Raw genomic sequence first — 10,903 nt, 5'->3', positions numbered from 1 at the left:
AAGGAGACCACTTTCACAAAGATTGTCCTTGCATCCCTCGGATACTAAGGGACTGGTCTCCTCGTTTGCACAATCCGGTGTCATCAACCTCTGATGATCATGTTGAAAGCACACCGTCAACTAGCGAAAGTGAAGCCCCAAGGAAAAAAGGGAAAGCTAGATTTCCTTGTAAACTGTGCGAAGGCAATCATGCCGTCCACCATTGTCCCTTCTTAGACGAAGCTAAAAGAGTTTTGGATGATCGTCCGGTTTCACCGTTACGACTTCCTCCTGGATATAGAAAACTCTTTCCGAGTCCGTCACTAGTTGAGAATCCAGCTGGCCCGCTCAAGTGGTCGGCTGAAGTGCCTGTCATTGAAGATAAACCATCTGGATCCATACCAGAAGAAAGTCAAAAGGTCAAGGCGGCAGTTGACCCGGTCTTGCCTTCAAAGGTTTTATCTTCGGATGATACAGTCACTGAAGAGAACAAGGATAACACTGTCCAAATTCTCTTCATCAACACAGACTCTGACGAACATGGGGAAAATCTACCCATTCCCTTACCGCATGAGGGAAGTTTGTCAGAGCCATGCCCGGCCGTCTACTCGGTCCCACCTCCAAGCAACCTAGTTGTCTCCTTCGACTGGAATCAACTAGGCAGACCCCGTTTACCAGCAAGCATACCATTCCGAATTATCGTTCAAATATATAGAATGGTCATGGCTAGTACCATCATAGATGAGGGGGCTTCAGTGAGTATCCTTTCCTCTACTTCTTGGAAAGTGCTTGCTTCGCCATCGCTTTTGCCTGAGATGGGAAATCTGACAGGCTTTGATAAAGGAACCAGTCGACCTTTAGGGATCCTTCCCGATGTGCCCATAACATTGAGAGGGAAGACAGTTCGCATGAACGTAATGGTAGTTCAAGGACCCTTGGATTATAACCTACTCCTTGGACGAGACTATATTTATTGCATGGGAGCCATCGTCTCCTCACTCTTTAGAGTAATGTGTTTTCCGCACGAAGGAAGAAAGGTCAAGCTTGTGGACCAGCTTTCATTTCCCGGATCACGCATAGAAAATAGTCATATACCATCCCTAAATGGTCTTTTCACGCAAGAAATGTCTCAATCCCCAGTCCATCCTCCCGATAAGAGCGAGTAATTCGGAGGGATATGACTGAAACCCAGGGGGCATGCGTCCTGGTCTGCTTCGGCAGGAAAACTTCGGGTACAGGGTAGGTTTCCGCGGGAGAATATGACTAGTCTGTACCCCGTCCGTGATTGGAAGAGGGGTTATTCTAGAATAAGATTCTCTTGTCAAAGTTATGTGAGTTGGTGGGCATCGTCGCTCACCTTTGTTTATCTCGGTAGACATCGCTGAAGAAATGTTTTGTTTGCTGTGTGAATAGAACAATCTTTGGGTAACCTATAAGGGGTAGGTCTCTCTCGGTAAAACAAATGTTTTGGCGGAAGTGAAGTAGAGGTAACCTTGAAACTCTGTTTTATACCTGGGGGCATGCAAACCTTTTGGAGTGCAAGCAAAGAGCGATTATTTATCTGTTTTTTTGATTAGTCATTTCCTAACTTGCATAAAGAAAGGATGTGGGGCAAAAATCTAAAAGTTGCCGTTTTCATATGAGACATTCTTATCATATGACTGGATTAATCGAGCAGTTTTAGCACATAGTTCAAGCTCGTTAAAAAATAAACATAAGACATGAGGATAGTTCTTTTACTGTGTCAACCTCATTAAAAAAATGAAACAAATCCCCTTTCCAAGTCTCAAAGGTAAACCTTCATTCCAACCACCAAGTTGAATGCAATGAAGCTTGGGGGGCATGCACCTCGATTTGAGTTATTATGCTGGGGGATTGCAAACTCATCAAGCAGTGTTACCGCAAGGTTCAAGCTCGTTAAAAAATAAACCCGAATCGAGCAGTGTTACCGCAAGGTTCAAGCTCGTTAAAAAATAAACCCACACCGAGCAAATATTTCCACCCGCGTTTAAGCTCGTTAAAAAATGAACTATTCCCTGGTAAATAACCACCGTGAATGTAGTACTTCAGCCATTAAAGCCTTGGTCGTGTTTGCACCATCACCTCCACTTTTCCATTGGCCAATCATTCACCTCCATTTGATTGTTTACCCATTTTGAGGAACATCTGCGAAGAGTGATTTCACTAGCCATCCTTGTGACACTGTCGTGATTGGAAAATTCCAAACCTTACCTGGAATCAGCTGCTACCCATTTTATCACTCGTTCCTCAAAAGACAAGTCTCCTTTAAGCTCTTTTCAATTGACTCGTAAAATATGAAAAGATTGCCGAGTCCTTGGCCTTCCAGCTCGTTAAAGGGACCGGAAGTGCTATCCCTCCTCTAGATTTTAATCTTTTTGGACCTGAGGGATTATTGCACAAAAAGATCGAGCGCTTGTTTTGTTCGGCTCATTAAAACTATCGAAAATTCATCCCTTCTGTATTGTTTTATACTTTTTCGGACTCAAGGGATTAGATGACGAAAAAGGAATTTTGGAGTTACCTTTACGTACCTTTTCAGACTCTCTAAAAATGAAAAGTAACAAGTTATCTTTGTCGTTAAACTCGTGAAAAAGATTAATAGCGACAAAACTTGTCTTTAGACGAGAACAAGTTTCACTATCGCTAAGCTCGTTAAAACATAGCGATGGGTTTGCCCGAAGGGCAAATTATAGAGCAAGCATATGTTATCCTCCTCAAGCTTGACAAAAATAAAGAGGTACTAGTCAGCAATGACTGGGGAAAAATTGGGAAGAAAACTCAAAGAATCTTTATTGGTAGCAAGTCACTCTTGAACATGACACTTCCACTCTGTGTGCAAATCGGGTTGGGTTGTTTCATTCACCGGTCACATCACCATGGTCTATAGCTTCAAAGTACTGAATGGGGTGTTCTTAGATCAACTTCTTGGATAATGAGCTGATGTCGACAAGAAGCGATCCGTCAAAGGAGGGCCTTAATGAATCCCACATCAATGACACGGAACGGAGCAAATGATTTTGATGGAGGTGAAAACAATCTGATGATATACGGTTCAAGATGGCGGTCATGAAAGAATGAAGTATAATGTATGGTAGTGGATGGGACACAGGTGACTTATCTGGATGACTTCCCTTGAACATGTTGGCGACACTTATGTGATGGATTGGTAGCATTTACCCCAAATGTGGATGGTATGGTGTGACCATGGTGATGTGACCGGTGAATAAAACAACCCACCCCGATTCGGACACGGAGTGGAAGTGTCATGTTCAAGAGCGACTTGCTACCAATAAAGATTCTTTGAGTTTTCTTCCCAATTTTTCCCCAGTCATTGCTGACCAGTACCTCTTTATTTTTGTCAACCTTGAGGAGGATAACATATGCTTGTTCTATAATTTTCCCTTCGGGCAAACCCATCGCTATGTTTTAACGAGCCTAGCGATAGTGAAACTCGTTCTCGTCTAAAGACAAGTTTGTCGCTATTAATCTTTTTAACGAGTTTAACGACAAAGATAACTCGGTCCTTTTCATTTTTAGAGAGTCTGAAAAAGTACGTAAAGGTAACTCCAAAATTCCTTTTTCGTCATCTAATCCCTTAAGTCCGAAAAAGTATAAAACAATACAGAAGGGATGAATTTTCGATAGTTTTAACGAGCCGAACAAAACAAGCGCTCAATCTTTTTGTGCAATAATCCCTCAGGTCCAAAAAGATTAAAATCTAGAGGAGGGATAGCACTTCCCGTCGCTTTAACGAGCTGGACGGCCAAAACTCGGCAATCTTTTCATATTTTACGAGTCAGTTGAAAAGAGCTTAAAGAAGACTCGTCTTTTGAGGAACGAGTGATAAAATGGGTAGCAGCTGATTCCAAGTAAGGGTTGGAATTTTCCAATCACGGCAGTGTCACAAGGATGGCTAGTGAAATCACTCTTCGCAGTTGTTCCTCAAAATGGGTAAACAATCAAATGGAGGTGAATGATCAGCCAATGAAAAAGTGGAGGTGACGGTGCAAACACGACCAAGGCTTTAACGGCTGAAGTACTACATTCACGGTGGTTATTTACCGGGGAATAGCTCATTTTTTAACGAGCTTAAACGTGGGTGGAAACATTTGCTCATGTCTTATGTTTATTTTTTAACGAGCTGAACTATGTGCTAAAACTGCTCGAGGCGGAATTACGGAAAAGAAAAGGGGTTTTAAACAGACACATACACTGATCACAAGCTGCAAAAATCAGAGACAAAACTAGAAAGAATGAAGCAAAGAACCTCAGCAGCACAAGGTTAAGATGATCAGCGCACCTGTTACACAGAGAAACTGCATTTCAGCGCAGGTAGCCCTCTCGGGAAGTGCGTTGAAATGCAGAACCTCTTCACAGAGCTTGCGCTGGGGCAGAAACGAGAATTCTATCCGGGTTTTGGGTCACGGTTTGCAGCTTAATCTATGGTTTTTGGCCGAGTAAAAGCAATCAGTGATGCACAATCAGAGGGTAGATTTAAAGGAGGTCTAAGAGCTATCACTAAGGGCAATCAGATCATTTGTGAATCAGTTGTTCAAATCATAAACAGATCCAGTGAATGGATTGAAATAGCAGATGTCTACTTTGCATTTGTTAATGGCAAATGCAGTTTGATTTGCTACCTCTAAGTTTATGAAACAAACAACAAGAGAAACACAAACAAACTAATTAGACAATCATCCCCAGCAACCAAGGGATCCTAAGTCCACTGGGGAACGATTGTCTAATTAGTTTGTTTGTGTTTCTCTTGTTGTTTGTTTCATAAACTTAGAGGTAGCAAATCGAACTGCATTTGCCATTAACAAATGCAAAGTAGACATCTGCTATTTCAATCCATTCACTGGATCTGTTTATGATTTGAACAACTGATTCACAAATGATCTGATTGCCCTTTGTGATAGTTCTTAGACCTCCTTTAAATCTACCCTCTTATTGTGCATTACTGATTGCTTTTACTCGGCCAAAAACCATAGATTAAACTGCAAACCGTGACCCAGAACCCAGATAGAATTCTCGTTTCTGCCCCAGCGCAGGCTCTGTGAAGAGGTTCTGCATTTCAACACACTTCCCGAGAGGACTACCTGCGCTGAAATGCAGTTTCTCTATGTAACAGGTGCGCTGATCAGCCTAGCCTTGTGTTGCTGAGGTTCTTTGCTTCATTCTTTCCAGTTTTGTCTCTGATTTTTGCAGCCTGTGATTAGTGTATGTGTCTGTTTAAAAACCCCTTTTCTTTGTCGTAATTTTTCCTCCTTTGTACAAAAAGACTGTAGATGTTTTTGTGTGTTTGTGGCATCATTTACAGTTTTCCATTGCAAAAGTAGAATAGTCATACTGTCTTCCTTTGATTTAGATCTGTCACAACTGTCGATTTTGATCTTAGGAGAAAGTTTATTTGCTGTTGACAGTCGATTATGCTTTTACTTTTGCCTTTGGTTTGAATTTGTGACTTTCTAGTGTCGAAACGAGTATTTATTTCAAAATCGTAAAGTGTCGTAATCATCTCTACCTTTTGATTTCGAAAAGAAGCTTGTTTGTGTTTGTCACTTGAAAGCAAATTCAGATTTGTACATCAACTTTCTTTTTAGGCATAGTGATCGAGAGCGCTGAGAGGGATCGCTGGTTCGAAAAGCAAACCCTAACGGCGCCGTCGGCTCTGTACAGCAGGCGCACCAAGCAGGCAAACGCAGTGCTGCAGCGTGACAGAGCTGCAGAATCTTAGACGGGACAATGGAAAAGCCCCAGGGGGGGGCGACAGAGCCCTCCCCCACACATCGCCCATCTGAATCGACAGTCATCTTTGGCTCAGTGAGTCAGGAAATATTGAACAGAGGAAAACAGCAGTACACGGAGAATAATGAGAAGGATCACCAGACAAATGAGAGCAGTCACGAACCAGGAGGAAACGATATGCCGGATCAAAGACAAAAAGTCTTCTCTTCCACATGTCGACCTGTCGCCAAGGAAAAGCCGAGAATAGAGCTGCCAGGAGAAATAATAGATGAAAGAATCGAGTACATGACTGAGCATGCCCTCATAGGGAAATTCATTGGCTTCTGGCCAACCGAAAGGGCTTTATATGGATGGATAGCGGCAAAATGGAAACCCAAAGGGGACGTCACACTTCAACTGGGGCCAAAGGGTTTCTTCACTGCTATCTTTGTATGCCTAGAGGACAGATATCGAATCTTAGAAGGAGGACCTTACTTCTTCAATGCTGCAGGACTCTATCTCAGAGATTGGATCCCTAGATTCAACCCAGACAAAGAAGATTTGAATCGCGCCCCGGTCTGGATCAGACTTTATTCCCTGCCGGATGAATACTGGGACGAAAGAATCTTCAAAAGCATTGGAGACAGAGTGGGAGAATACATCAAAACAGCTGAAGAAACTAAAATGCGTAAGTACATTTCCTACGCACGAATTTGTGTTTTTATTCGATTGAATGAAGCTCTACCAGATTCAATCACACTCTCTCATAGAGATGAAGAATGGTCCCAGCCGCTGGATTACGAGCATGTCCCATTCAGATGCAGAAGGTGCCATGCTTTAGGACATCTCTTCAGGGACTGTCCTCTCAATATCAGCGACTCCACCCATGCTCCCCCTGAAAACCAATCTCAGGATGGTTTCACTAAAGTCACCCACAGAAAACGCATGCACAAGAAGCCTCAGAATGGTCCTAAACCTAAGCCCAACCAGCCCTTCAATGCAGCTTCCAAGAATAGCTTTGACATCCTCACCCAGACCTCTGAGGACCAACCCCTCACCTCGGATCCCTTCCCCTCGCGCCCATCTTCTTCATCCCATCCTCCTCCCCCCGATCCGCCTACCAAATCATCCACCCCCACCGCTCCCTCATCTGTCCTCATCGCTAACCCTGAGCAGCCTGACAAGAATATGGAGGTAGATGGAAAGGAGGACGTATACCAAGACTCAGAACTTCACAGGGATGAGGATGAATCAGTGCAGCAAATGGATGAGGGAACGGAAGGCATGGATCTCAACGGATTAGATATTCAGGAGCTAGAAACAGCATGCAGGAAAAGGGCCTACGAATCTATCTCAGAGCTACAACTCGACAAGCTCGAAATGGTGATCTCCAAAGCCTTCCAGCAACACCAACTGGGGATACAACCAGGCAGCCATTGGGACAGCCACCTAAAGCCAAAAGACTTCAAGAAAAGAGGACGGAAGACATATCTTCAGCGAACCATCGAAGTTGGAAAGATCCTGGTTGATTCAGGCAGATATGCAAAGCTAACGAAGTACTACAGCCCCTCCACAAGTAGTTGATCGATGAAGCTCACATCATGGAATCTAAGAGGGCTCAACAGCCCCGGAAAATTACGGATGCTGAAGAATATGATAAAAATGGAAAAGCCTCAGATGTGCTTTCTCCAGGAAACAAAGTGCAACAGCACCACCCTAGAAGAGATACTCTCCAAGGCTTGGCCAGGATGTAGATCGGTTTCTGTTGACGCTATAGGGGCCTCAGGGGGGCTAGCTATAGTCTGGAATTCCCAAGCGGTTGCACTAAAAGACTTTCACGCCTCTCACCATTTCATTCAAGCTGCCTTCCACATCCTGGGCACCAATATTCATGGCAACTTAACCAACGTCTACTCTCCGCAAGACACAGGTAGCAAAATCAGGCTTCTCGACACAATCGAAGCCCTCAGCCACAACAGAAGCCATCCATTATGGATAATGGCAGGGGATTTTAATATGATTACTAAAAGTGAGGAAAAGCTGGGAGGAAGACACAGATTGGAGCCGGATGCAGCACACTTCAAAGAATTCATCCAAGCAACTTCCCTCATTGACATGCCATTTTGCAATGGAACCTTCACCTGGAGCAACCGCAGAGCTGGTAACTCCCGTATCGCCTCCAAACTGGACCGATTTCTTATTTCTGACAACTCAGTGCATCTTGGCGGCGACTTCTCAGCGGAAATTCTCGCCCACTCGGGGTCAGATCATTGGCCCATAGCTCTGCAATGGAGAAGACCCGGAGATCAGACAAAAAGGCCATTTCGATTCGAAAGCTTCTGGCTAACTCATCCTGCATTCAAGGACTTCGTCAAAACAACCTGGACCTCATTCGTTCCACCGGAAGGCGCTAAGATGTATCAATTTCAACAGAAATTGCGATTCCTCAAAACTCAACTCAAAAGATGGAATCGGGAAGTCTTTGGAAATATTTTCACAGCGCAGCAAGAGCTACAACAAGAACTAAAAAACCTCCAACAAAAAATAATAACAGAGGGACATTCGGAGACCACCCTGGAGCAAGAACGACTCATCAACAGTCAAATGGAAACAAGGAGGAAACAAGAGGAAATTTACTGGAAACAAAAATCCAGGGTAAGGTGGCTGAAAGAAGGGGAGCGCAACACAAAGTTTTTTCACAGAACCACGGTGCAAAGAAGAACACACAACTCCATCCCCTTCATTCAAAAACCGACAGGGGAAAAAGTAGAATCGCATGAAGAAATTGAAGAAGCACTCCTGAATCATTTCCAGCTTGTCCACAAGGAGCCAGCAAATGATAGGCAGCCGGCAATTGAAAAAATAATCAGCAATGTGCCTAAACTCATAACGGAGGATCACAACCAACTTCTCATGAGTCCCATTCTTCCCCAGGAGGTTGACGAAGCAGTGAAGCAGCTCAAAGAAGGAAAAGCCCCAGGCCCGGACGGATTTACCTCCACTTTCTTCCATGCTTTCTGGGACCTGATCAAACAAGAGGTTTGGCAAATAGTCGAGGAATCTAGAACTACAAAATGGCTCCTCCCATCCCTCAACTCCACTTTCATAGCACTCATCCCCAAAGAGGAGAACTCCATCACACCTGACAAGTTCAGACCCATTGCCCTATGCAATGTTATTTACAAGATCATCACCAAAGTCATTGCCAACAGATTGAAACCCCTGCTTCCCATGCTAATCTCGCCGGAACAGTCCGGGTATGTGGAAGGGCGTCAAATAATGGATGGTATCCTCCTCACGCATGAGATCATCCATTCCCTCAAGCACTCAAAACAAGCAGGTATGATTCTCAAACTGGATCTTTCAAAAGCCTTTGACAAGCTTAGTTGGTCTTACATTCAGCAGATGTTAAAAGCCTTTGGATTTGACTCTTTATGGATCCGTTGGATCATGAATCTCATAACCTCCTCGCAATTCTCCATCCTGATCAATGGTATCCCTTCCCGCCCCTTCAGGCCCTCTCGCGGCATAAGGCAAGGGGATCCCTTATCCCCCTTCCTCTTTGTGCTGATGGCGGAGGGTCTTGGCAGACACATAAAGAATGCGCTCCAGACGCACAAGCTCAAGGGCATCTCGATCCATCAAACCCCTGCCTCCTCTCATCAACAATTTGTTGATGACACTATGCTCTATGGCTATCCCTCTGCCCAGGAAGCAGCCCAATTCAAATCCCTCCTTAACGATTTTGCTGAGGCTTCAGGCACCCATGTCAATGTTTCCAAATCACAGATTTTTTTCTTTCACACCCCGCCTCAAGTCAAATCTGCCATAACTCGCATTCTGGGCATCTCTGCAGCAACGCTCCCCTCCAAATATCTTGGCGCTCCCCTCACCGCCACTGCCTTAAAACAGCCAGCTTGGAACATCCTTCTTGAAAAGCTTGACGCCCGCCTCAATCACTGGACCTTCAGATCTCTCAACCTAGCCAGCAGGGCAGTGCTTATTAAATCCGTCCTTCAATCTATGCCGCTTTATCTCTTTTCAGTGCTTGCAGCTCCTAAGTGGGTCATCAAAAGAATCAGAAACCTACAGCGCGCATTTCTCTGGGGCAGCTCAGCCACAAACCGCAAATGGGCTCTGGTCAAATGGTCCACTGCTTGCCAGCCCAAAGGCAATGGTGGCATTGGCCTTCGAGATCCAGAACTAAGCAATGCTATCATGAATGCTAAAATCTGGTGGCAATGGATGACGAACCAGGAAAAGCCTTGGGTCAAAATCTGGACGGCCAAGTATGCCAATCACAGGCCTCCAGAAGAACTAATCAGGTTCACGCCCACGGAGAAAGGATCCTCGATTTGGAATGCTGCCAAGCAGCACTATCAATTAATCCAACAGCATAGCTTCTGGGAAATCAGGAATGGGAAATTCGCAAGATTTTGGTCTGATGCATGGAATCAAATGCCCAGACTAACTAGCACTCTCACACCAACTCTAATTCCAACAAGACAGGAGCAGCTTAGGGAAAAAATTCATCTCTTCTGGACACAGGAAGGGGAGCAGGGATACAGGACTTGGAAACAAGGTAATCAAATTCTCACTCACGCTAGCAGCAGAGAAGTTGAGAACCTTGAGGAAATATTAAGGAAAAGAAGAATTTGTTATCATGAGGGCCTAGACATTCTCAGATGGGGATATAAACCCAAAGGAACCTATACCGCAGCAGAAGCCTACAAGCTGATCAGTAACCCTCCACCTACTACTGATCCTCTATGGAACAATCTATGGGATATAGGAGCCTGGCCCAAAATCTCCCACTTCCTCTAGCTAGTAGGGCACCGGAAAATTCTCACCTGGGACAAACTCAGAAGAAGAGGCTTCCAAGGCCCTTCCCTATGTCATAACTGCTTTCAACATGAAGAAAACCTCCAGCATCTTCTAGCTTCCTGCCCTCTAGCCAACAAGATATGGGAAAAAATAAGTTTCAGATGTCAAAAAAGATGCATTGCAGATGACGACCTCATCAACACTCTCAGGCTGTGGCCAAAAAATCCCTACAACTGCGAGCTCCTCAACCACTTATGGAGAATTATCCCAGGCATAGCTCTCTGGAACATCTAGAAGGAGAGGAATAAGCGCATCTTCAAAATTCAGGCAAATCTCCAGGAAACCATAATGC

The 10,903-nt window shown here is 44.5% G+C and overlaps 1 protein-coding gene across 1 annotated transcript; it reads left to right on the top strand.

Annotated features, from left to right (window-relative positions):
* Positions 1–9,297: 9,297 nt before the first annotated feature.
* Positions 9,298–10,551, top strand: LOC149153358 (uncharacterized). The gene has a single exon (XM_089443797.1). The coding sequence runs from the start codon at positions 9,298–9,300 to the stop codon at positions 10,549–10,551; it is 1,254 nt and encodes a 417-aa protein (XP_089299923.1).
* Positions 10,552–10,903: the final 352 nt, after the last annotated feature.

Source organism: Pinus tabuliformis, chromosome 9 (assembly GCF_031772625.1).
Source record: "Pinus tabuliformis cultivar Carrire ecotype Pingquan chromosome 9, CPIR1, whole genome shotgun sequence".
In the NCBI taxonomy this organism is placed as follows: Eukaryota; Viridiplantae; Streptophyta; class Pinopsida; order Pinales; family Pinaceae; genus Pinus; species Pinus tabuliformis.
The sequence above is the reverse complement of the archived record's forward strand: the minus strand, read 5'-3'. Positions and strand labels throughout refer to the sequence as shown.

Bases quoted from the DNA above. Each gene is read 5' to 3' on its own strand.
- LOC149153358 (XM_089443797.1), top strand. From the start codon at position 9,298: ATGGCGGAGGGTCTTGGCAGACACATAAAGAATGCGCTCCAGACGCAC.